This window comes from Cucurbita pepo, chromosome LG06 (assembly GCF_002806865.2).
Source record: "Cucurbita pepo subsp. pepo cultivar mu-cu-16 chromosome LG06, ASM280686v2, whole genome shotgun sequence".
In the NCBI taxonomy this organism is placed as follows: domain Eukaryota; kingdom Viridiplantae; phylum Streptophyta; class Magnoliopsida; order Cucurbitales; family Cucurbitaceae; genus Cucurbita; species Cucurbita pepo.
Genome location: NC_036643.1, coordinates 9971496 through 9997410, shown reverse-complemented (window position 1 = coordinate 9997410; position 25915 = coordinate 9971496). Strand labels below are relative to the sequence as shown.

General features: G+C 39.8%; 1 protein-coding gene and 24 non-coding genes across 25 annotated transcripts; all 25 read left to right on the top strand.

Moving 5' to 3' along the window:
* Positions 1–162: 162 nt before the first annotated feature.
* Positions 163–234, top strand: TRNAW-CCA. Its single transcript has one exon. It is a non-coding gene; the product is annotated as a tRNA-Trp (tRNA).
* A 305-nt stretch (positions 235–539) lies between these two features.
* Positions 540–611, top strand: TRNAW-CCA. Its single transcript has one exon. It is a non-coding gene; the product is annotated as a tRNA-Trp (tRNA).
* A 282-nt stretch (positions 612–893) lies between these two features.
* On the top strand, positions 894–965 carry TRNAW-CCA. The gene has a single exon. It is a non-coding gene; the product is annotated as a tRNA-Trp (tRNA).
* Positions 966–1224: 259 nt separating this feature from the next.
* TRNAW-CCA lies at positions 1225–1296 on the top strand. The gene has a single exon. It is a non-coding gene; the product is annotated as a tRNA-Trp (tRNA).
* Positions 1297–1578: 282 nt separating this feature from the next.
* On the top strand, positions 1579–1650 carry TRNAW-CCA. Its single transcript has one exon. It is a non-coding gene; the product is annotated as a tRNA-Trp (tRNA).
* Positions 1651–1932: 282 nt separating this feature from the next.
* On the top strand, positions 1933–2004 carry TRNAW-CCA. The gene has a single exon. It is a non-coding gene; the product is annotated as a tRNA-Trp (tRNA).
* Positions 2005–2299: 295 nt separating this feature from the next.
* Positions 2300–2371, top strand: TRNAW-CCA. Its single transcript has one exon. It is a non-coding gene; the product is annotated as a tRNA-Trp (tRNA).
* A 483-nt stretch (positions 2372–2854) lies between these two features.
* TRNAW-CCA lies at positions 2855–2926 on the top strand. Its single transcript has one exon. It is a non-coding gene; the product is annotated as a tRNA-Trp (tRNA).
* A 935-nt stretch (positions 2927–3861) lies between these two features.
* Positions 3862–3933, top strand: TRNAW-CCA. Its single transcript has one exon. It is a non-coding gene; the product is annotated as a tRNA-Trp (tRNA).
* A 305-nt stretch (positions 3934–4238) lies between these two features.
* TRNAW-CCA lies at positions 4239–4310 on the top strand. The gene has a single exon. It is a non-coding gene; the product is annotated as a tRNA-Trp (tRNA).
* Positions 4311–4676: 366 nt separating this feature from the next.
* TRNAW-CCA lies at positions 4677–4748 on the top strand. The gene has a single exon. It is a non-coding gene; the product is annotated as a tRNA-Trp (tRNA).
* A 300-nt stretch (positions 4749–5048) lies between these two features.
* Positions 5049–5120, top strand: TRNAW-CCA. The gene has a single exon. It is a non-coding gene; the product is annotated as a tRNA-Trp (tRNA).
* A 563-nt stretch (positions 5121–5683) lies between these two features.
* Positions 5684–10127, top strand: LOC111796795. Its single transcript, XM_023679554.1, is given in 6 exon segments — positions 5684–5712; positions 8823–8850; positions 8852–8909; positions 9012–9022; positions 9024–9093; positions 9166–10127. Coding segments are annotated over 6 exon segments (531 nt in total). The 3' UTR covers positions 9501–10127.
* TRNAW-CCA lies at positions 6131–6202 on the top strand. Its single transcript has one exon. It is a non-coding gene; the product is annotated as a tRNA-Trp (tRNA).
* TRNAW-CCA lies at positions 7363–7434 on the top strand. Its single transcript has one exon. It is a non-coding gene; the product is annotated as a tRNA-Trp (tRNA).
* On the top strand, positions 7739–7810 carry TRNAW-CCA. The gene has a single exon. It is a non-coding gene; the product is annotated as a tRNA-Trp (tRNA).
* Positions 8142–8213, top strand: TRNAW-CCA. Its single transcript has one exon. It is a non-coding gene; the product is annotated as a tRNA-Trp (tRNA).
* Positions 10128–10741: 614 nt separating the features above from the next.
* On the top strand, positions 10742–10813 carry TRNAW-CCA. Its single transcript has one exon. It is a non-coding gene; the product is annotated as a tRNA-Trp (tRNA).
* A 229-nt stretch (positions 10814–11042) lies between these two features.
* On the top strand, positions 11043–11114 carry TRNAW-CCA. The gene has a single exon. It is a non-coding gene; the product is annotated as a tRNA-Trp (tRNA).
* A 91-nt stretch (positions 11115–11205) lies between these two features.
* On the top strand, positions 11206–11277 carry TRNAW-CCA. Its single transcript has one exon. It is a non-coding gene; the product is annotated as a tRNA-Trp (tRNA).
* A 1317-nt stretch (positions 11278–12594) lies between these two features.
* On the top strand, positions 12595–12666 carry TRNAW-CCA. The gene has a single exon. It is a non-coding gene; the product is annotated as a tRNA-Trp (tRNA).
* A 398-nt stretch (positions 12667–13064) lies between these two features.
* On the top strand, positions 13065–13136 carry TRNAW-CCA. The gene has a single exon. It is a non-coding gene; the product is annotated as a tRNA-Trp (tRNA).
* Positions 13137–13557: 421 nt separating this feature from the next.
* TRNAW-CCA lies at positions 13558–13629 on the top strand. The gene has a single exon. It is a non-coding gene; the product is annotated as a tRNA-Trp (tRNA).
* An 82-nt stretch (positions 13630–13711) lies between these two features.
* TRNAW-CCA lies at positions 13712–13783 on the top strand. Its single transcript has one exon. It is a non-coding gene; the product is annotated as a tRNA-Trp (tRNA).
* Positions 13784–15213: 1430 nt separating this feature from the next.
* Positions 15214–15285, top strand: TRNAW-CCA. The gene has a single exon. It is a non-coding gene; the product is annotated as a tRNA-Trp (tRNA).
* Positions 15286–25915: the final 10630 nt, after the last annotated feature.

The window sequence follows — 25915 nt, the reverse complement described above, 5'->3', positions numbered from 1 at the left end:
GCATGTTTGATTCAGGGTTCGTTCAATATTCAATGTGCACTTGTTTAGCTTACTCAGAAACTTGTTTTACTCTTGTCAAGTTGAAAATATTGCTGCATCTTTTACTAGACAAGCTGAATTCGAGTTGGAACCCTTGATAGTTATGATAGTTATATAATCAAGGGATCCGTGGCGCAATGGTAGCGCGTCTGACTCCAGATCAGAAGGTTGCGTGTTCGATTCACGTCGGGTTCATTCAATGTTCAGAATTCATTGCTCCATCTTTTACTAGTCAAGCTGAATTCGTTTTGGAACCATTGATAGTAATGTTAGTTATATAATCATGGGATCTGTGGTGCAATGGTAGTGCGTCTAACTCCAGATCAGAAAGTTGCATGTTTGATTCACATTGGGTTCGTTCAATATTCAACGTGCACTTGTTTAGCTTACTCAGAAACTTGTTTTACTCTTGTCAAGTTGAAAATATTGCTGCATCTTTTTACTAGACAAGCTGAATTCGAGTTGGAACCCTTGATAGTTATGATAGTTATATAATCATGGGATCCGTGGCGCAATGGTAGCGCATCTGACTCCAGATCAGAAGGTTGCGTGTTCGATTCTCGTCGGGTTCAGGGTTCATTCAATGTTCAGAATTCATTCGTGTTTGATTCACATTTGGTTCATTCAATGATGAATGTGCATTTGATAACCTGCTGGTAGTTTGTCTAACTCCAGATTAACAGAGGTTGCATGTTCAATTGACATAGGGTTCGTACAATGTTCAACGTGCACTTGTTTAGCTAGCTCAGAAACTTTTTTTACTCTTGTCAAGTTGAAAATATTGCTGCATGTTTTACAAGACAAGCTGAATTCGAGTTGGAACCCTTGATAGTAATGATATTTATATAATCATGGGATCTGTGGCGCAATGGTAGCGCGTCTGACTCCAGATCAGAAGGTTGCGTGTTCGATTCACGTCGGGTTCATTCAATGTTCAGAATTCATTGCTCCATCTTTTACTAGTCATGCTGAATTCGTTTTGGAACCATTGATATTAATGTTAGTTATATAATCATGGGATCTGTGGTGCAATGGTAGTACATCTAACTCTNTCAACGTGCACTTGTTTAGCTAGCTCAGAAACTTGTTTTACTCTTGTCAAGTTGAAAATATTGCTGCATGTTTTACTAGACAAGCTGAATTCGAGTTGGAACCCTTGATAGTTATGATAGTTATATAATCATGGGATCCGTGGCGCAATGGTAGCGCGTCTGACTCCAGATCAGAAGGTTGCTTGTTCGATTCACGTCGGGTTCAGGGTTCGTTCAATGTTCAGAATTCATTCGTGTTTGATTCACATTTGGTTCATTCAATGATGAATGTGCATTTGATAACCTGCTGGTAGTTCGTCTCACTCCAGATTAACAGAGGTTGCATGTTCAATTCACATAGGGTTCGTACAATGTTCAACGTGCACTTGTTTAGCTAGCTCAGAAACTTGTTTTACTCTTGTCAAGTTGAAAATATTGCTGCATGTTTTACTAGACAAGCTGAATTCGAGTTGGAACCCTTGATAGTTATGATAGTTATATAATCATGGGATCCGTGGCGCAATGGTAGCGCGTCTGACTCCAGATCAGAAGGTTGCTTGTTCGATTCACGTCGGGTTCAGGGTTCGTTCAATGTTCAGAATTCATTCGTGTTTGATTCACATTTGGTTCATTCAATGATGAATGTGCATTTGATAACCTGCTGGTAGTTCGTCCAACTCCAGATTAACAGAGGTTGCATGTTCAATTCACATAGGGTTCGTACAATTTTCAACGTGCACTTGTTTAGCTAGCTCAGAAACTTGTTTTACTCTTGTCAAGTTGAAAATATTGCTGCATGTTTTACAAGACAAGCTGAATTCGAGTTGGAACCCTTGATAGTTATAATAGTTATATAATCATGGGATCCGTGGTGCAATGGTAACGCATCTGACTCCAGATCAGAAGGTTGTGTGTTCGATTCACGTCGGGTTCATTCAATGTTAAGAATTCTTTGCTGCATCTTTTACTAGTCAAGCTGAATTCGTTTTGGAACCATTGATAGTAATGTTAGTTATATAATCATGGGATCTGTGGTGCAATGGTAGTACGTCTAACTCCAGATCATAAAGTTTCATGTTTGATTCGCATTGGGTTCGTTCAATATTCAACGTGCACTTGTTTAGCTTACTCAGAAACTTGTTTTACTCTTGTTAAGTTTTAAATATTGCTGCATCTTTTACTAGACAAGCTGAATTCGAGTTGGAACCCTTGATAGTTATATAATCATGGGATCCGTGGCGCAATGGTAGCGCGTCTGACTCCAGATCAGAAGGTTGCGTGTTCGATTCACGTCGGGTTCATTCAATATTCATAATTCATTGCTGCAACTTTTACTAGACAAGCTGAATTCGAGTTGGAACCCTTGATAGTTATGATAGTTATATATTCATGGGATCCGTGGCCCAATAGTAGCGCGTCTGACTCCAGATCAGAAGATTGCGTGTTCGATTGTTCGATTCACGTCGGGTCGATTCATGTTTGGTTCATTCAGTGATGAATGTGCATTTGATAACCTGCTGGTAGTTCGTAGTCTAACTCCAGATTATTTGATAACCTGCTGGTAGTTCGTAGTCTAACTCCAGATTATTTGATAACCTGCTGGTAGTTCGTAGTCTAACTCCAGATTAAAAGGATAGGGTTCGTACAATGTTCAACGTGCACTTGTTTAGCTAGCTCAAAAACTTGTTTTACTCTTGTCAAGTTGAAAATATTGCTACATGTTTTACAAGACAAGCTAAATTCGAGTTGAAACCCTTGATAGTAATGATAGTTATATAATCATGGGATCTGTAGCGCAATGGTAGCGCGTCTAACTCCAGATCAGAAGGTTGCGTGTTCGATTCACGTTGGGTTCATTCAATGTTCAGAATTCATTGCTGCATCTTTTACTAGTCACGCTGAATTCGTTTTGGAACCATTGATAGTAATGTTAGTTATATAATCATGGGATCTGTGGTGCAATGGTAGTGCGTCTAACTCCAGATCAGAAAGTTGCATGTTTGATTCAGGGTTCGTTCAATATTCAACATGCACTTGTTTAGCTTACTCAGAAACTTGTTTTACTCTTGTCAAGTTGAAAATATTGCTGCATCTTTTACTAGACAAGCTGAATTCGAGTTGAAACCCTTGATAGTTATGATAGTTATATAATCATGGGATCCGTGGCGCTATGGTAGCGCGTCTAACTCCATATCCGAAGGTTGCGTGTTCGATTCACGTCGGGTTCATTCAATGTTCAGAATTCGAGTTGGAACCCTTGATAGTTATTATAGTTATATAATCATGGTATTTGTGGCGCAATGGTAGTGCGTCTAACTCCATATTAGAAAGTTGCATGTTCGATTCATATATTGGGTTTGTGCAGTTGTTTGGCTTCATCAAAAACTTGTTTGACTCTTGTCAAGCTGAAAATATTGCTGCATCTTTTACTAGAAAAGCTGAATTCGAGTTTGAACCCTTGATAGTAATGATAGTTATATAATCTTTGGATCCCTGGCGCAATGGTGGCGCGTCTGACTCCAGATCAGAAGGTTGCGTGTTCGTTCGATTCACGTCGGGTTCATTCAATATTGAATATGCATTTGATAACTAGCTGGTAGTCGTCTAACACCAGATTAAAAGGTTGCATGTTCAATTCACATTGGGTTCGTTCAATGTTCAACGTGCATTTGTTTAGCTAGCTCAAAAACTTGTTTTACTCTTGTCAAGCTGAAAATATTGCTGCATCCTTTACTAGACAAGCTGAATTCGAGTTGGAACCCTTGATAGTAATGATAGTTATAAAATCATGGGATCCGTGGCGCAATTTTAGCGCGTCTGACTCCAGATAAGAAGGTTGCGTGTTCGATTCACGTCGGGTTCATTCAATGTTCAGAATTCATTGCTGCATCTTTTACTAGTCAAGCTGAATTCGTTTTGGAACCATTGATAGTAATGTTAGTTATATAATCATGGGATCTGTGGTGCAATGGTAGTGCGTCTAACTCCAGATCAGAAAAGTTGCATGTTTGGTTCACATTGGGTTCGTTCAATATTCAACGTGCACTTGTTTAGCTTACTCAGAAACTTGTTTTACTCTTGTCAAGTTGAAAATATTGCTGCATCTTTTACTAGACAAGCTGAATTCGAGTTCGAACCCTTGATAGTTATGATAGTTATATAATCATGGGATCCGTGGCGCAATGGTAGCGCGTCTGACTCCAGATCAGAAGGTTGCGTGTTCGATTCACATCGGGTTCATTCAATATTCATAATTCATTGCTGCAACTTTTACTAATAGTTATGATAGTTAGATATTCATGGGATCCGTGGCCCAATAGTAGCGCGTCTGACTCCAGATCAGAAGGTTGCGTGTTCGATTCACGTTTTGTTCATTCAGTGATGAATGTGCATTTGATAACCTGCTGGTAGTTCGTAGTCTAACTCAAGATTAAAAGGTTGCATGTTCAATTCACATAGGGTTCGTACAATGTTCAACGTGCACTTGTTTAGCTAGCTCAAAAACTTGTTTTACTCTTGTCAAGTTGAAAATATTGCTACATGTTTTACAAGACAAGCTGAATTTGAGTTGAAACCCTTGATAGTAATGATAGTTATATAATCATGGGATCCGTAGCGCAATGGTAGCGCGTCTGACTCCAGATCAGAAGGTTGCGTGTTTGATTCACGTCGGGTTCATTCAATGTTCAGAATTCATTACTCCATCTTTTACTAGTCATGCTGAATTCGTTTTGGAACCATTGATAGTAATGTTAGTTATATAATCATGGGATCTGTGGTGCAATGGTAGTGCGTCTAACTCCAGATCAGAAAGTTGCATGTTTGATTCAGGGTTCGTTCAATATTCAACGTGCACTTGTTTAGCTTACTCAGAAACTTTTTTTACTCTTGTCAAGTTGAAAATATTGCTGCATCTTTTACTAGACAAGCTGAATTCGAGTTGAAACCCTTGATAGTTATGATAGTTATATAATCATGGGATCCGTGGCGCAATGGTAGTGCGTCTGACTCCATATCCGAAGGTTGCGTGTTCGATTCACGTCGGGTTCATTCAATGTTCAGAATTCGAGTTGGAACCCTTGATAGTAATGATAGTTATATAATCTTTGGATCTCTGGCGCAATGGTGGCGCGTCTGACTCCAGATCAGAAGGTTGCGTGTTCGTTCGATTCACGTCGGGTTCATTCAATATTGAATGTGCATTTGATAACTAGCTGGTAGGCGTCTAACTCCAGATTAAAAGGTTGCATGTTCAATTCACATTGGGTTCGTTCAATGTTCAACGTGCACTTGTTTAGCTAGCTCATAAACTTGTTTTACTCTTGTCAAGCTGAAAATATTGCTGCATCCTTTACTAGACAATCTGAATTCGAGTTGGAACCCTTGATAGTAATGATAGTTATAAAATCATGGGATCCGTGGCGCAATTTTAGCTTCTCTGACTCCAGATTAGAAGGTTGCGTGTTCGATTCACGTCGGGTTCATTCAATGTTTAGAATTCATTGCCTGCATCTTTTACTAGTCAAGCTGAATTCGTTTTGGAACCCTTGATAGTAATGATAGTTATATAATCATGGGATCCGTGGTGCGAAGGTTGCGTGTTCTGTTCGACCATGTCGGGTTCATTGAATGTTTCAGAAGNGTGAGTTGGAACCCTTGATAGTAATGATGGTTATATAATCATGGGATTCGTGACGAAATTTGGCGCGTCTGACTCCAGATCAGAAGGTTGCGTGTTCGATTCACGTCGGGTTCATTCAATGTTCAGAATTCATTGCTGCATCTTTTATTAGTCAAGCTGAATTCGTTTTGGAACCATTGATAGTAATGTTAGTTATATAATCATGGGATCTGTGGTGCAATGGTAGTGCGTCTAACTCCAGATCAGAAAGTTGCATGCTTGGTTCACATTGGGTTCGTTCAATATTCAACGTGCACTTGTTTAGCTTACTCAGAAACTTGTTTTACTCTTGTTAAGTTTTAAATATTGCTGCATCTTTTACTAGACAAGTTGAATTCAAGTTGGAACCCTTGATAGTTATGATAGTTATATAATCATGGGATCCATGGCGCAATGGTAGCGCGTCTGACTCCAGATCAGAAGGTTGCGTGTTCGATTGACGTCGAGTTCATTCAATGTTCAGAATTCATTGCTACATCTTTTACTAGACATGCTGAATTCGAGTTGGAACCCTTGATAGTTATGATAGTTATATATTCATGGGATCCGTGGCGCAATAGTAGCGCGTCTGACTCAAGATCAGAAGGTTGCATGTTCAATTCACATAGGGTTCGTACAATGTTCAACATGCACTTGTTTAGCTAGCTCAGAAACTTGTTTTACTCTTGTGAAGTTGAAAATATTGCTGCATGTTTTACAAGACAAGCTGAATTTGAGTTGGAACCCTTGATAGTAATGATAGTTATATAATCATGTGATCCGTGGCGCAATGGTAGCGTGTCTGACTCCAGATCAAAAGGTTGCGTGTTCGATTCACATCCGGTTTATTCAATGTTCAGAATTCATTGCTGCATCTTTTACTAGTCAAGCTGAATTCGTTTTGGAACCATTAATAGTAATGTTAGTTATATAATCATGGGATCTGTGGTGCAATGGTAGTGCGTCTAACTCCAGATCAGAAAGTTGCATCTTTGATTCACATTGGGTTCGTTCAATATTCAACGTGCACTTGTTTAGCTTACTCAGAAACTTGTTTTACTCTTGTCAAGCTGAAAATATTGCTGCATCCTTTACTAGACAATCTGAATTCGAGTTGGAACCCTTGATAGTAATGATAGTTATAAAATCATGGGATCCGTGGCGCAATTTTAGCTTCTCTGACTCCAGATTAGAAGGTTGCGTGTTCGATTCACGTGAGTTGGAACCCTTGATAGTAATGATGGTTATATAATCATGGGATTCGTGACGAAATTTGGCGCGTCTGACTCCAGATCAGAAGGTTGCGTGTTCGATTCACGTCGGGTTCATTCAATGTTCAGAATTCATTGCTGCATCTTTTATTAGTCAAGCTGAATTCGTTTTGGAACCATTGATAGTAATGTTAGTTATATAATCATGGGATCTGTGGTGCAATGGTAGTGCGTCTAACTCCAGATCAGAAAGTTGCATGTTTGATTCACATTGCGTTCGTTCAATATTCAACGTGCACTTGTTTAGCTTACTCAGAAACTTGTTTTACTCTTGTCAAGTTGAAAATATTGCTGCATCTTTTACTAGACAAGCTGAATTCGAGTTGGAACCCTTGATAGTTATGATAGTTATATAATCATGGGATCCGTGGCGCAATGGTAGCGCGTCTAACTCCAGATCAGAAGGTTGCGTGTTTGATTCACGTCGGGTTCATTCAATGTTCAGAATTCATTGCTGCATCTTTTACTAGTCAAGCTGAATTCGTTTTGGAACCATTGATAGTAATGTTAGTTATATAATCATGGGATCTGTGGTGCAATGGTAGTGCGTCTAACTCCAGATCAGAAAGTTGCATGTTTGATTCACATTGCGTTCGTTCAATATTCAACGTGCACTTGTTTAGCTTACTCAGAAACTTGTTTTACTCTTGTCAAGTTGAAAATATTGCTGCATCTTTTACTAGACAAGCTGAATTCGAGTTGGAACCCTTGATAGTTATGATAGTTATATAATCATGGGATCCGTGGCGCAATGGTAGCGCGTCTGACTCCAGATCAGAAGGTTGCGTGTTCGATTCACGTCGGGTTCATTCAATGTTTAGAATTCATTGTTGCATCTTTTACTAGTCAAGCTGAATTCGTTTTGGAACCATTGATAGTAATGTTAGTTATATAATCATGGGATCTGTGTGCAATGGTAGTGGGTCTAACTCCAGATCAGAAAGCTGCATGTTTGATTCACATTGGGTTAAGCTGCATGTTTGATTCACATTGGGTTCGTTCAATATTCAACGTGCACTTGTTTAGCTAGCTCAGAAACTTTTTTTACTCTTGTCAAGTTGAAAATATTGCTGCATGTTTTACAAGACAAGCTGAATTCGAGTTGGAACCCTTGATAGTAATGATAGTTATATAATCATGGGATCCGTGGTGCAATGGTAGCGCGTCTGACTCCAGATCAGAAGGTTGCGTGTTCGATTCACTTCTGGTTCTTAATGTTTAGATTTCATTGTTGCATCTTTTACTAGTCTAGTTGAATTCGTTTTGGAACCCTTGATAGTAATGATAATTATTTAATCATGGGATCCGTGGCGCAATGACAGCGCGTCTGACTCCAGATCAGAAGTTTGCGTGTTCGATTCATGTCAGGTTAATTCAATATTGAGCGTGTTTGATTCACGTCGGGTTCATTCAATATTGAATGTGCATTTGATAACCTGCTGGTAGTGCGTCTAACTCCAGATTAAAAAGGTTGCATGTTCAATTCACATAGGGTTCGTTCAATGTTTGCTGGTAGTGCGTCTAACTTCAGATTAAAAAGGTTGCATGTTCAATTCACATAGGGTTAGTTCAATGTTCAAGGTGNATTCTCTCTTCAAGAGAGACTTGACCTTTACTTAGAGAGGGGCTGCGGTACCACACTCTTCCGTGCTCGTAGGTTGACTTCCCTATGCATCTCGACTAAGGTCTCACAAACGTGCACTTCCCTTATGCATCCAGCCGCTTCACTAACTAATGTGAATAGGTTATAAGGGTGGGTTGGTTATATACTCTTCTGCGCGTTCCTTCTTCGAACCTTTTGGTATGTATTGCCCCCTATAGATCAGATCCACCGGACGAGAAACTCAATTAATTCTGCACTGCAGCTGAGTCGTCGGACTTATCCACCAAGGGATTCCTTTCATTTCTGTGGATTGCGTTGGAGGAAATCTACCAAAGCTAGGCAGATAGATGGACTCCTTCCCCGCTGCTAAGGGAGAGCAAGAAAATCAGGAAGAAGAATGTAATCAGCGCCCCCTTTCTTTTGGGTATGCAGGTACTAAGAGTCCTCTCACTACCAACCAGCGGACATCATCTGGCTGGGTCTTGGCCGGTATCAACAACAAGAAAACAAGCAAATGGAAACAGCAACTAACTATGGCTCTTGGCCCAGACAACGTCCTAGGCGTAGGGTAGATGGGAGAGGGAACGCCTAGACGACGTTTTTCTTCCTGGGCAGCTGTAAGTAGATCGAGAGGTCCTTCTGCCCCTTGTCCCCGAATAAGGGTCATATGTTCTCATAAAAGGTTGCTCCAATCTGACCTAGCTGGCGAGCGATCCCAGTTCGCAGCAGAGAACAAGACAGGAAGCGAGCGTACCTTTGTTCGCTTCTTCTCCACCAAGCACGGAAGTTTAAGGATAACTGTAGGTCGGTGGCTACCTAAGGAAACTCCGATTCGATCCGCCCCCCGGCTGGGAGGCATCTACCTCATCCCGATCACAAGGAGAGGTTCACCATGATGGGGGTACTTCTTTTTTGTTCCCTTCCGGAAAGAATGAAATGCATAGGGGACCATCCTTTTGTTGCGGCATGCTCCTGAGATTGACGGATTCGCAGGGGGCCTCAGGCCCTACTTAGTTGACTGACAATGACAAAGGCTTACGACGAAACTAAGTAGGACCTTTTGAATTGAATCTGAAGTAGTCTATCAGTGGTGGGAAGCAGCTTTGCTCCTTTTCAGTAGGGGAGCGAAAGGTTAGACCTTAGAAAGTCAACGAACAGCGGTTCTTCTATGTAGGTATGGCGTTCCCCCTTGACTCTCCTAACAGCTAAGTGACTTCGTAACCTTTGCGTAGCGTAGTAGAATGAAGGCTACGCACCGACGCTCTCTTATCTATTAGCCTAAGCGTCTTCGCTAACTCGCTCTATACTATACAATAACAATACAATTAGTAGGGTATAGTAGGCTAACTCTGCCGCTGACTTCTATTAATCTAATGTAGGGCTAAGTAGCGCCTTTTCCTTTAGGTCCTTAGTAGCGTTGACAAAGAAAAAGGGTGAAAAGACAGCGGATCTTTTCCTCTTGATCTGAGGTACGAAGAGAACTCTTTTTGATGACTTCCACTTATCGATCCCGGCCCGGAAAAGTGACCAATATTGAATGTGCATTGGATAATCTGCTGGTAGTGCGTCCAACTCCATATTAAAAAGGTTGCATGTTCAATTCACATAGGGTTCGTTCAATGTTCAAGGTGCACTTGTTTAGCTAGCTCAAAAACTTGTTTTACTCATGTCAAGCTGAAAATATTGCTGCATCTTTTACTAGAGAAGCTGAATTTGAGTTGGAACCCTTGATAGAAATGATAGTTATATAATCTTGGGATCCGTGGCGCAATGGTAGCACGTCTGACAACAGATCAGAAGGTTGCGTGTTCTATTCGATTCACGTTGGGTTCATTCAATGTTCAGAATTCATTGCTGCATCTTTTACTAGACAAGCTGAATTCGAGTTTGAACCCTAGATAGTAATTATAGTTATATAATTTTGGGATCCGTGGCGCATTGGTAGTGCGTCTAACTCCTAATTAAAAGGTTGCATGTTCAATTCACATAGGGTTCGTTCAATGTTCAACGTGTACTTGTTTAGCTAGCTCAAAAACTTGTTTTACTCTTGTCAAGCTGAAAATATTGCTGCATCTTTTACTAGACAAGCTGAATTCGAGTTGGAACCCTTGATAGTAATGATAATTATTTAATCATGGGATCAGTGGCACAATGGCAGCGCGTCTGACTCCAGATCAGAAGGTTGCGTGTTTGATTCACGTCGGGTTCATTCAATATTGAATGTGCATTGGATAACTAGCTGGTAGTGCGTCCAACTCCATATTAAAAGGTTGCATGTTCAATTCACATAGGGTTCGTTCAATGTTCAACGTGTACTTGTTTAGCTAGCTCAAAAACTTGTTTTACTCTTGTCAAGCTGAAAATATTGCTGCATCTTTTACTAGAGAAGTTGAATTCGAGTTGGAACCCTTGATAGAAATGATAGTTATATAATCTTGGGATCCGTGGCGCAATGGTAGCACATCTGACTCCAGATCAAAATATTGCGTGTTCGATTCACGTCGGGTTCATTCAATTTTAAAAATTCATTGCTGCATCTTTTACTAGTCAAGCTGAATTCGTTTTGGAACCATTGATAGTAATGATAGTTATCTAATTTTGGGATCCGTTGCGCAAAGGTAGCGCGTCTGACTCCAGATCAGAAGGTTGCGTGTTCGATTCACGTCGGGTTCATTTAATATTGAATGTGCATTTGATAACTAGTTGGTAGTGCGTCTAACTCCAGATTAAAAGGTTGCATGTTCAATTCACATAGGGTTCGTTCAATGTTCAACGTGCACTTGTTTAGCTAGCTTAAAAACTTGTTTTTACTCTTGTCAAGCTGAAAATATTGCTGCATCTTTTACTAGACAAGCTGAATTCGAGTTGGAACCCTTGATAGAAATGATAGTTATATAATCTTGGGATCCGTGGCGCAATGGTAGCACGTCTGACAATAGATCAGAAGGTTGCGTGTTCTATTCGATTCTCTTCGGGTTCATTCAATGTTCAGAATTCATTGCTGCATCTTTTACTAGTCAAGCTGAATTCGTTTTGGAACCCTTGATAGTAATGATAGTTATATAATCTTTGCATCCTTAGCGCAATGGTAGCGCGTCTGACTCCAGATTAAAAGGTTGCATGTTCGATTCACGTCGAGTTCATTCAATATTGAATGTGCATTTGATAACCTGCTGGTAGTGCGTCTAACTCCAGATTAAAAAGGTTGCAGGTTCAAATCAAGCTAGCTCAGAAACTTGTTTTACTCTTGTCAAGTTTAAAATATTGCTGCATCTTTTACTAGACAAGCTAAATTCGAGTTGGAACCCTTGATAGTAATGATAGTTATATAATCATGGGATCCGTGGTGCAATTGTAGCGCGTCTGACTCCAGATCAGAACGTTGGGTGTTCGATTCACGTCGGGTTCACTCGATGTTCAGAATTCATTGCTGCATCTTTTACTAGTCAAGCTGAATTCGTTTTGGAACCCTTGATAGTAATGATAGTTATATAATCTTTGCATCCTTGGCGCAATGGTAGCACGTCTGACTCCAGATTAAAAGGTTGCGTGTTCGATTCACGTCGGGTTCATTTAATATTGAATGTGCATTTGGTAACTAGTGCATTTGATAACTAGCTGGTAGTGCGTCTAACTCCAGATGAAAAGGTTGCATGTTCGCATGTTCAATTACAAAGTGTTCATTCAATGTTCAACGTGCACTTGTTGTTTAGCTAGCTCAAAAACTTGTTTTACTCTTGACAAGCTGAAAATATTGCTGCATCTTTTGCTAGACAAGCTGAATTCGAGTTGGATCCCTTGATAGTAATGATAGTTATATAATCATGGGATCTGTGGCGCAATGGTAGCTCGTCTGACTCCAGATCAGAAGGTTGCGTGTTCTGTTCGACCACGTCGGGTTCATTGAATGTTCAGAATTTATTGCTGCATCTTTTACTAGTCAAGCTGAATTCGTTTTGGAACCATTGATAGTAATGTTATCTAATTTTGGGATCCGTTGCGCAAAGGTAGCGCGTCTGACTCCAGATTAGAAGGTTGCGTGTTCGATTCACGTCGGGTTCATTTAATATTGAATGTGCATTTGATAACTAGTTGGTAGTGCGTCTAACTCTAGATTAAAAGGTTGCATGTTCAATTCACATAGGGTTCGTTCAATGTTCAACGTGCACTTGTTTAGCTAGCTCAAAAACTTGTTTTTACTCTTGTCAAGCTGAAAATATTGCTACATCTTTTATTAGACAAGCTGAATTCGAGTTGGAACCCTTGATAGAAATGATAGTTATATAATCTTGGGATCCGTGGCGCAATGGTAGCACGTCTGACAACAGATAAGAAGGTTGCGTGTTCTATTCGATTCACGTCGGGTTCATTCAATGTTTAGAATTCATTGCTGCATCTTTTACTAGACAAGTTGAATTCGAGTTTGAACCCTTGATAGTAATGATAGTTATATAATCTTGGGATCCGTAGCGCAATGGTAGCGCGTTTGACTCCAGATCAGAAGGTTGCGTGTTCGATTCATGTCGGGTTCATTCAATATTGAATGTGCATTTGGATAACTAGTTGGTAGTGCGTCTAACTCCAAATCATGGGATCCTGGCGCAATTTTAGCGCGTCTGACTCCAGATCAAAAGGTTGCTTTTTCTAATTCACGTCCGGTTCTTTGAATGTTCAGAATTCATTGCTGCATCTTTTACTAGTCAAGCTGAATTCGTTTTGTTACAATTGATAGTAATGTTAGATATAGAATCATGGGATTTGTGGCGCAATGGTAGTGCGTCTAACTTTAGATCAGAAAGTTGCATGTTCGATTCACATTGGGTTCGTGCATTTGTTTAGCTTTCTCAAAAACATGTTTTACTCTTGTCAAGCTGAAAATATAGCTGCATGTTTTACTAGACATGCGGAATTCGAGTTTGAGCCCTTGATAGTAATGATAGTTATAAAATCTTGGGATCCGTAGTGCAATGGTAGCGCGTTTGACTCCAGATCAAAATATTGCGTGTTCGATTCACGTTGGGTTCATTCAATTTTCAAAATTCATTACTGCATCTTTTACTAGTCAAGCTGAATTCGTTTTGGAACCATTGATAGTTATCTAATTTTGGGATCCGTTGCGCAAAGGTAGCACGTCGGACTCCAGATCAGAAGGTTGCGTGTTCGATTCACGTCGGGTTCATTTAATATTGAATGTGCATTTGATAACTAGTTGGTAGTGCGTCTAACTCCAGATTAAAAGGTTGCATGTTCAATTCACATAGGGTTCGTTCAATGTTCCACGTGCACTTGTTGTTTAGCTAGCTCAAAAACTTGTCTTACTCTTGTCAAGCTGAAAATATTGCTGCATCTTTTACTAGACAAGCTGAATTCGAGTTGGATCCCTTGATAGTAATGATAGTTATATAATCATGGGATCCGTGGCGCAATTTTAGCTTCTCTGACTCCAGATCAGAAGGTTGCGTGTTCGATTCACGTCGGGTTCATTCAATGTTCAGAATTCATTGCTGCATCTTTTACTAGTCAAGCTGAATTCGTTTTGGAACCCTTGATAGTAATGATAGTTATATAATCTTTGCATCCTTGGCGCAATGGTAGCGCGCAGTCTGACTCCAGATTAGAAGGTTGCGTGTTCGATTCACGTCGGGTTCATTCAATATTGAATGTGCATTTGATAACTAGCTGGTAGTGCGTCTAACTCTAGATTAAAAGGTTGCATGTTCAATTACAAAGGGTTCGTTCAATGTTCAACGTGCACTTGTTTAGCTAGCTCAAAAACTTGTTTTACTCTTGACAAGCTGAAAATATTGGTGCATCTTTTACTAGACAAGCTGAATTCGAGTTGGAACCCTTGATAGTAATGATAGTTATATAATAATGGGATCCGTGGCGCAATGGTAGCGCGTCTGACTCCAGATCAGAAGGTTGCGTGTTCTGTTCGACCACGTCGGGTTCATTGAATGTTCAGAATTTATTGCTGCATCTTTTACTAGTCAAGCTGAATTCGTTTTGGAACCATTGAGAGTAATGTTAGTTATAGAATCGTGGGATTTGTGGCGCAATGGTAGTGCGTCTAACTCCAGATTAGAAAGTTGCATGTTCGATTCACATTGGGTTCGTGCACTTGTTTAGCTTCATCAAAAACTTGTTTTACTCTTGTCAAGCTGAAAATATTGCTGCATCTTTTACTAGAAAAGCTGAATTCGAGTTGGATCCCTTGATAGTAATGATAGTTATATAATCATGGGATCCGTGGCGCAATGGTAGCTCGTCTGACTCCAGATCAGAAGGTTGCGTGTTCTGTTCGACCACGTCGGGTTCATTGAATGTTCAGAATTTATTGCTGCATCTTTTACTAGTCAAGCTGAATTCGTTTTGGAACCATTGAGAGTAATGTTAGTTATAGAATCGTGGGATTTGTGGCGCAATGGTAGTGCGTCTAACTCCAGATTAGAAAGTTGCATGTTCGATTCACATTGGGTTCGTGCACTTGTTTAGCTTCATCAAAAACTTGTTTTACTCTTGTCAAGCTGAAAATATTGCTGCATCTTTTACTAGAAAAGCTGAATTCGAGTTTGAACCCTTGATAGTAATGATAGTTATATAATCATTGGATCCGTGGCGCAATGGTAGTGCGTCTGACTCCAGATCAGAAGGTTGCGTGTTCGATTCATGTTGGGTTCATTCAATGTTCAAAATTGATTGCTGCATCTTTTACTAGACAAGCTGAATTCGAGAGAAGGTTGCGTGTTCGATTCACTGTCGGGTTCATTCAATATTGAATGTGCATTTGATAACTAGCCAGTAGTGCGTCTAACTCCAGATTAAAAGGCTGCATGTTCAATCGTACTTGTTTAGCTAGCTCAAAAAATTGTTTTACTCTTGTCAAGCTGAAAATATTGCTGCATCTTTTTACTAGACAAGCTAAATTCGAGTTGGAACCCTTGATAGTAATGATAGTTCAATAATCATGGGATTTGTGGCGCAATGGGAGTGCCTCTGACTCCAGATTAGAAGGTTGCGTGTTCGGTTCACATCGGGTTCATTCATTGTTTCATTCAATGTTCAATGTGCACTTGATTACTAGCTAAAAATTTTGTTTCACTCTTTGTAAAATGAATTCATTGCTGCATCTTTTACTAGTTAAGCTGAATTCGTTTTGGAACCATTGATAGTAATGTTAGTTATATAATCATGGGATTTGTTGTGCAATGGTAGTGCATCTAACTCTAGAAGAAAAGGTCTCATGTTCGATTCACTTTAGGGTTCATTCAATATTCGTGCACTTGTGTTCAGCTAGTTCAAAAACTTGTTTTACTCTTGTCAAACTGAAAATATTGCTGCATTTTTTACTAGACAAGCTGAATTCGATTTGGAACCCTTGATAGTAATGATAGTTATATAATCATGGGATTTGTGGCGCAATGGTAGCGCGTCTGACTCTAGTTCAGAAGGTTGTGTGTTCGATTCACGTTGGGTTCATTCATTTTTCAATGTGCACTTGATAACTATCTTAAAATTTTGTTTTACTCTTGCCAAACTGAATTCATTGCTGCATCTTTTACTAGTCAAGCTGAATTTGTTTTGGAACCATTGATAGTAATGTTTGTTATATAATCATGGGATCTGTGGTGCAATGGTAGTGCATCTAACTCCAGAACAAAAGGTCTTATGTTTGATTCACATTGGGTTCATTCAATATTCGATGTGCACTTGGGTTTAGCTAGCTCAAAAACTTGTTTTACTCTTGTCAAGCTGAAAATATTGCTGCATCTTTTACTAGTCAAGCTGAATTTGTTTTGGAACCATTGATAGTAATGTTAGTTATATAATCATGGGATCTGCGGCGCAATGGTAGTGCGTCTAACTCTAGATCAGAAGGTTGCGTGTTTGATTCACGTCGGGTTCATTCAATGTTCAATGTGCACTTGATAACTAGCTTAAAATTTTGTTTTACTTTTGTCGAACTGAATTCATTGCTGCATCTTTTACTAGTAAACTGAATTCGTTTTGGAACCATTGATAGTAATGTTATTTATATAATCATTGGATCTGTAGCGCAATGGTAGTGCGTCTAACTCCAGATCGGAAGGTTGCTTTTTCAATTCACATTGGGTTCATTTAATATTCAACGTGAACTTGTTAGCTAGCATTGCGCCACTAACACGCAACCTTAACAAAAATGTAGCAATGAATCCCATCAAGGGTTCCAAATCAAACCCAAATCAAATTTAGCTTGACTCATAAATTTTTGAGCTACTTATAAAGTGCACTCTGAATATTAACTAAACCCGACGTGAATCTAACACGCAACCTTCTGATCTGGAGTGAAACGCACTACCGTTGCCAAGGATTCCAACTCGAATTCAGGTTGACTAGTAAAAGATGTAGCTACTTATAAAGTGCACTCTGAATATTAACTAAACCCGACGTGAATCTAACACGCAACCTTCTGATCTGGAGTGAAACACACTACCGTTGCCATGGATCCCATGATTATATAACTAACATTACTATCAAGGATTCCAACTCAATTCAAGTTGACTAGTAAAAGATGTAGCAATGAATTCAGCTTGACTAGAGTAAAACAAAAATTCATTGCTTCATAGGAGTAAAACAAATTTTTTTTGAGCTAGCTATCAAGTGCATATTGAATCTTGAATGAACCTAACACGAATCAACTACTTATTTATATGAATTGGTCTTGACAGGGCTCGAATCCGCGACCTTCAACTCATAAGACCAACGTTCTAACCAACTGTTGAATCTTGAATGAACCTAACATGAATCAACTACTTATTTATATGAATTGGTCTTGACAGGGCTCGAATCCGCGAGACCAACGCTCTAACCAACTGAGCTAGGGGACCATGTTTTATATTAACATATCATTATTCAAATCAAACATTTTTTTCAATTCAATTATTTCGTTTTAAAATTTTGAATTTATTATTAAAAATGACCTTTTTTTTTATATTATATTCTTTTATTAAATATTAAATAATATTTAGTAAAAATATAAATTCATACCCTACTTTTGGGTGTATTATTTATCTCTAAAAAGAAAGGGTAAAAAGTCAATTGAAACATGCCTTAAAACCCTAAATTTCATGCATGATTTTTACACATGAATAAGATTTCTTCGATATTCTCGTCTCCCGCTAGGTTGACTTTGACTTTTTTTTTTCACAACTATCTCGAACATGTTTTCTTTCTTCAACGACTTAAGTTTCAGTCTCGTCGGCCTACAATAAAATCTTGTAATTTTTAAAAGTAGAGAGAAGTCAACGAAGTATTTGTTAGGTTTTGACAAAAGAATCACTAAACCACAAACCTAAACCATTGGAGTTTTGAGTGATGATATACTTTACAAATAACTATAACTAAAAACTAACGGTTGAAAAATAGTTAAAATAAATACCTAAATATACTCTCATGTCCACAAGAAACTATCTTTATTTAACCATTTTTCACATAATCAAATTCTTCTAACTCATTCTTCTTTGTAAAAAATGAGTTCAAGCCACAAAAATTCTGCACACCAAGTTCTTCACGCAACTTCTGAATTGCTTCTAATTTTAAAGGATTTGTCAACGAATCAACAAGTTGATTTCGCGTACCATAAAATATTAAATTAACGGTTCATTCTTTTGTAAGACCTCTAAGTGAAATCTTACTCTTATGTGTTTGGAACATCCATGTAGAATTGGATTTTTGGATAACTTAATAGTTGAAGTATTATCACACATTAGCTTTGCTCCTTCTATTTGAGAGTGACCAATCTCTTTTGAGTATCCTCATCATCCAAATAGCTTGACATGCACAGGCACTAGCAGCAACAAATCAACTTTTGTGGTTGATAAGATGACTATAGACTACTTATGAGAAGACCAAGCTACTGCTTCTCCACTCATCATAAACACATAGCATGAACTACTCTTGCTATCTTTCATGTCTCTGGCATAGTCAGTATTAGTAAATCCAATTAAATCACTAACTCCTCCCTTTCTATAAAATACACCAAAATCTACCGTACCTTTCCAGTACCTTAAAACCCTTTTAGCTGCTGCAAAATGTTGTTGTGTTGGACATTCCATAAAACGACTAATCAAACTTACAACAAACATGAGATCAGGACAAGTAGCTGTGAGATACATCAGACTTCCCACCATTTGTTTATACAAAGTTACATCTACTTTTGCACCATTTTCATCTTTGCCAATTTTCTATCCCCCCTTTCTCTTGATGAAGAATATCTGCTCAATGGAACTGCTTTTGAATCCTTCCTTGATGAAGTAGGATTCTACTCAACTAAACCAGGTTCTAGGTGCTTGTTTTGATCCGTAGAGAGCCTTTTTGTAACGATAAGGGTTTCGAAAAAGGCAAAACAAAAAAAAACAAAAAAAAAAGCCTTAAATCTCGCCGGAAATCGCGAGATTTCTAGTGAGGCATGCCTTGCTAACGAGGGCTATTAATTCCTTAAGTCCCCATGTTAAACCCTTGCCACCTTAGTAGCCGTCTTTTCTTTTTGAGCCACTGTCGTACCTGTGAGGGGGGAGACGAAAGGTTTAGGTGAGGAATCAAAAATGTCTCGAGACTTCAGACTTCTATGAGTCCTTAGATAGGAGCAAACCGGCACTAGGGTACGTCGGGCAAGGAGGGACAAACGCGCCACCAGAGACAGACGGAAGGACGATGACCATTCCACCGGTGACAGTAATCGAGTTCTTTGATTAGGGTTGTTAAGGCTTTCGGGCGAGGAAGACGAAGCGGCGGCCGCAGGTTGACCCTTTGGCACTCCGCGAGTTCGTCTCAGTCAGCGCACAGGCCGCACCTCGCGGGACGAGCTCGGACACCACCATTGGGCCTCATTCCCTTTCGGCCCAACCCAGAGACACATCCAGGAACCCTGCGCCGTCAGTGTCCTTTGCTGCCCATCGGTCTCGACGTTGTCGGCGACTTCGTTGCACTCGCGGCTTGGCGGCGCGACATACGTATAATATACCGATTCCTAGGTTTTTGACCCTTCTTGAACCATTCCCACCCTTGTTTCAACCATCTGAGGTCAGTATAACTCCATTTTGATAAAATAGTTTGCGATAGGGACGTACCTTGGTAGCTAAGCATAAGAACTAGTTGTGAAATGGCTCTGAGTGTATCATGTGATCTTATAGGAGGTAGTTAGGCACTGGAGTTAGCGTTGTGAGTGACTTCGGCCAAGGCCAAGGAGGTAAGTAACCTTACTATTGGCGTTAGTTATGTATGTATGTTGGTGCGTGCCCTGTTGCCCTTGCATGCACCATGCGTGTTGTTGTTGTATGCTAGGTTAGGTGTTTCTTGCAGTGAAATGCTATGTCACGTTTATGTATATGATGTTTGTGACACAGTTTGCTACCTGTATTTATGAGCTTGATATGTCATGATTGTAATGGGAACCCCGCATACCATGAATGTGATGACTAGTATGTTATGATATGCTTACTCGATGTTTGACCCAGTTATGCTATATAAAGCGGTGAGGGGATGGGACGTTGTATGTATAATGCCATGGAGGTAAACCTTAAGAACCTTATGCACGCTATGGTTATGTACATGGGGGCACTCTCCCGTTATGCTGCTGATGGTATGGACGTGTATATTCGATATTGTGTTCACCATGATATCATGCAGGCCCTCCTTTTCCGTAGCGTCCGGTATTGTATGTCATACATACTCGACCAAGTCAGGCCCAGGGAGCTCGCATGCGAACTCGCCTGGTGGGCCCACAGTCACACACGTGGGCCATGTGTGGGAAAGTACCATGCATCCACCCCTGCCCGGACAAAGCAAGGGCCTATGGTCATGGGAAGGAATGGAAGACAGACCCCTCTCTTAGTTTCTTTCTTTTAACACTTGTGCTCATGTAGGTGTATTATGTGCGACATGTATGTGTATTGTGTCCGACTGCTTGTATCCTGATGAATGATTATATGCTTAACCCCAACAGTGGGGCGACTTACTGGGTATTTTATATAATACTCAAGCCACATGCTACCTATCTTTTCAGGTAAGGGCAAGGCTCCCATGTACGGCTGACGGTGGATGCTAAGGCCATGGAAATCTTGAGGAGAGTTTGTAANGTTATGATATGCTTACTCGATGTTTGACCCAGTTATGCTATATAAAGCGGTGAGGGGATGGGACGTTGTATGTATAATGCCATGGAGGTAAACCTTAAGAACCTTATGCACGCTATGGTTATGTACATGGGGGCACTCTCCCGTTATGCTGCTGATGGTATGGACGTGTATATTCGATATTGTGTTCACCATGATATCATGCAGGCCCTCCTTTTCCGTAGCGTCCGGTATTGTATGTCATACATACTCGACCAAGTCAGGCCCAGGGAGCTCGCATGCGAACTCGCCTGGTGGGCCCACAGTCACACACGTGGGCCATGTGTGGGAAAGTACCATGCATCCACCCCTGCCCGGACAAAGCAAGGGCCTATGGTCATGGGAAGGAATGGAAGACAGACCCCTCTCTTAGTTTCTTTCTTTTAACACTTGTGCTCATGTAGGTGTATTATGTGCGACATGTATGTGTATTGTGTCCGACTGCTTGTATCCTGATGAATGATTATATGCTTAACCCCAACAGTGGGGCGACTTACTGGGTATTTTATATAATACTCAAGCCACATGCTACCTATCTTTTCAGGTAAGGGCAAGGCTCCCATGTACGGCTGACGGTGGATGCTAAGGCCATGGAAATCTTGAGGAGAGTTTGTAATGTCGTAGGCGCCTTGTTGGATTCTTTTGAGTTTATAGTTATTGCAATTGTTTCCTCTAGTTCTATGTTGATCGTTTTCTAGGCTAGGCTGTCGTTATTGATTTCCCCAGGTATGAACTGCTTATAATAATGAACGCATTGCCGTTATTGAGACTGTCTTACGTGAACTCTTGTTCGNAAACCTTAAGAACCTTATGCACGCTATGGTTATGTACATGGGGGCACTCTCCCGTTATGCTGCTGATGGTATGGACGTGTATATTCGATATTGTGTTCACCATGATATCATGCAGGCCCTCCTTTTCCGTAGCGTCCGGTATTGTATGTCATACATACTCGACCAAGTCAGGCCCAGGGAGCTCGCATGCGAACTCGCCTGGTGGGCCCACAGTCACACACGTGGGCCATGTGTGGGAAAGTACCATGCATCCACCCCTGCCCGGACAAAGCAAGGGCCTATGGTCATGGGAAGGAATGGAAGACAGACCCCTCTCTTAGTTTCTTTCTTTTAACACTTGTGCTCATGTAGGTGTATTATGTGCGACATGTATGTGTATTGTGTCCGACTGCTTGTATCCTGATGAATGATTATATGCTTAACCCCAACAGTGGGGCGACTTACTGGGTATTTTATATAATACTCAAGCCACATGCTACCTATCTTTTCAGGTAAGGGCAAGGCTCCCATGTACGGCTGACGGTGGATGCTAAGGCCATGGAAATCTTGAGGAGAGTTTGTAATGTCGTAGGCGCCTTGTTGGATTCTTTTGAGTTTATAGTTATTGCAATTGTTTCCTCTAGTTCTATGTTGATCGTTTTCTAGGCTAGGCTGTCGTTATTGATTTCCCCAGGTATGAACTGCTTATAATAATGAACGCATTGCCGTTATTGAGACTGTCTTACGTGAACTCTTGTTCGGTTGATTATGCAAGTATAAGGTAACGTCGCTAATTAGGTTAGAGAAAATTAGGGGCATTACACTTGGAATTTGTACACCATCTCCTCACTTCCCTTTTTCTCATAGCCGGTTGTTCAACAAAAATATTCTTTTAACTCCCATATAAAAAAGTTGATTTGGCATCTAACTGATACAGTTTCCAACCTTTTTGGGCTGTAAAAACAATGATCATTCTCATAGTATTCATTCTAGCCATAGGTGCCTACACTTTCGTATANCACGTGGGCCATGTGTGGGAAAGTACCATGCATCCACCCCTGCCCGGACAAAGCAAGGGCCTATGGTCATGGGAAGGAATGGAAGACAGACCCCTCTCTTAGTTTCTTTCTTTTAACACTTGTGCTCATGTAGGTGTATTATGTGCGACATGTATGTGTATTGTGTCCGACTGCTTGTATCCTGATGAATGATTATATGCTTAACCCCAACAGTGGGGCGACTTACTGGGTATTTTATATAATACTCAAGCCACATGCTACCTATCTTTTCAGGTAAGGGCAAGGCTCCCATGTACGGCTGACGGTGGATGCTAAGGCCATGGAAATCTTGAGGAGAGTTTGTAATGTCGTAGGCGCCTTGTTGGATTCTTTTGAGTTTATAGTTATTGCAATTGTTTCCTCTAGTTCTATGTTGATCGTTTTCTAGGCTAGGCTGTCGTTATTGATTTCCCCAGGTATGAACTGCTTATAATAATGAACGCATTGCCGTTATTGAGACTGTCTTACGTGAACTCTTGTTCGGTTGATTATGCAAGTATAAGGTAACGTCGCTAATTAGGTTAGAGAAAATTAGGGGCATTACACTTGGAATTTGTACACCATCTCCTCACTTCCCTTTTTCTCATAGCCGGTTGTTCAACAAAAATATTCTTTTAACTCCCATATAAAAAAGTTGATTTGGCATCTAACTGATACAGTTTCCAACCTTTTTGGGCTGTAAAAACAATGATCATTCTCATAGTATTCATTCTAGCCATAGGTGCCTACACTTTCGTATAATCAATTCTATGCTCTTGTGTGTAGCCTTTTACAACCAATCTTGCTTTGCATTTATTAACTTCTCCAGACTAATTTAGCTTGGTTTTATAAATCATTTCACTCCTATTTTCTTCGCTCCAACAGTAGAACCACCAAGTTCCATGTTTGATTTTTTTCAATGAATTTGATTTCTTCATCCATAGCCAATCTCTATTTTGGGTTTTTGATAGCTTTCTCAAAATTCACAGGATCTGAAATCATCAAGAATGTCATATTTTCTTCATACTCTTTAGATAAACCTTCACCGGAATTATAATATGCTAACCATACAGATGGATGTCGATTTTTCCCCTCCCTTATTGTCAAATCTGGTGCAATAGCTACTTAAATATTTTTTTCAGCAACTGGTTCAATTGTTTCAGCCACTGGTCCAATTGTTTGAGAAACAAGTTTAGTCATTTCCTCCTTGACTTCTCCTTCTTCTGCTGTGTTCTCATCAATTTCAATATTTTTTCCCAGTCCAATTTTGTTTTACCTTTAAAAAAAATTCAATCTCATTCACGATATTCCTCGAAAGCTACATTACGACTTACTATAATTTTATTTATAGTTGGATCAAACATTCTATAGTCTTTGGATTCGCTACTGACTCCAAAAAAACACATGTTACACTTTTATCTTCAAGTTTGCTTCTCTTGGCATCTGGAATATGGACATGTCCCACCCATTCAAAAACTCTAAAATAATTTAGTGATGGTTTCACTCTGCTCCAAGCTTCTATTGGTGTCATGTCTTTTACTGCAAGAGTGGGTGATCAATCATCCACCTGACTCCTTCAGGCTAGAAATTTTTAGGCACTTTCTTCTCTATCAGCACAGCTTTTAGCAAGTTCATACTAGTGCGATTTTTTTGTTCGGCAACTCCATTTTGTGGGGTATAGGTCTATGCTATTTGCAAAAATCGTTAAATCCTGCAAAGTTGAATTCTCCCCCTCTATCTGTTCTTAAACATTTTATAGGCCTTCCAATTTCCTTTTCCGCCACTGCTTTGAAAATAACTCCATGCCTTCCTAGAAAACTCATCTATCAAGCACAAGTACTTTTTCTGGCCACTTGAAGTTGGTGAAATTGAACCACATAGATCTGCATGAACAAGACCCAATTTTTCCGTTGCTTTCCATTTACCCATTTTTGGAAATGGAGTCCGATGTTGCTTGCCTTTCATACATGCCTCACAGGTGGTGTTTGGAGCTACAATTTGTGACATGCCTTTCACCATGTTTTTGTGTTTCAAGGTGCACAATCCTTTGTAGCCGAGATGACCATAACGATGGTGTCAAAGTGTTCACTGATCCATATCTGAAACTTGGAGGCATCTTCCTTCATTTTTTGTGGTAGATGGTTTAGTACTCAAAATAAATAGTCGATTGGGGCTCCTAATTAACTTTGCTATTTTTCCTTTTTGTGGATGATAAATGCTACATATACCATCTTTGAACTGCTACTCCTTTTTCTTGTAGTTGTCCAATAATCAACATATTATTTTTTAGTTCACGTATCCAATACACATAACTAATAGTGCAACGAACCCTATGCCAAGTTATTCCCATCTTTGAACAGCACTGCTACTCCTTTTTCTTGTAGTTATCCAATGATCAAGAGATTATTTTTTAGTTCAGGTATCCAATACACATAAATAGTGCAACGAACCCCATGCCAAGTTATTCACTGCACCCATTCCCATAACTTTCCTACATTTATTATTTCCAAGCTTGACAATCTGGGAAAGGGTCTTGTCTAAGCTTGAAAACATATCTTCACTGTCACACACGGTTTGAGCAACCAGAACCTAAGAACCAAGCATCACTCCTTTTTGCTTCATGTCTTTCCATATGAGCCATAAACAACATTTTATCCTCTCCTTCTAGCTCTGCATAATTCAATTCCTTATTCATCTTTGGACATTCATATTGAAAATGACCTATGTCATGGCACCTATAACATTAGACAGTTGCTTTGTTGAAAGTTGATTTTCCTCCTTCGCGTCCTCTGCCTGCCCCTGTAAGTTCTTCTTCCTCTGTTACTTATTTTCGTTCATCCTTCGACTTTTAGAACTTGCTTCTCTCCATTAATGCTCAATCTTCGAAATTTTTGTTCATGCACCACTAATGAACTTTGCAATTCATCAATGGACATGTAATCAATATCTTTGGATTCCACAATGGATACTACAACATAAGTAGATTTTTCAGTCACGTTAGGCATAATTTTTTCTACAATTTTTTTGTCTGACATATCTTCTCCACTGCGTCTCATCTTGTTGGAGATTATCATCATTCTTGCAAAATAATCTATGATACTTTCATCCTTCTTCATCTCTAGGATCTCAAATTCTCTCCTTAATGCATTAAGAAGAGATTTCTTTACTTTTTGGTTTCCACCAAATTTTCGCTTCATTGAGTCCCAAACAATCTTGGCTGTGCAACGACCCAAGATTTGTTCAAAGACAGTACGATCAATTGCTTGGAAGAGGTAATGCTTTACTTGGTGATCTTTGAGTCTAGCATCATCAAGGTGGCTCTTTTGTGCCACAGTTAACATTGTTCCTT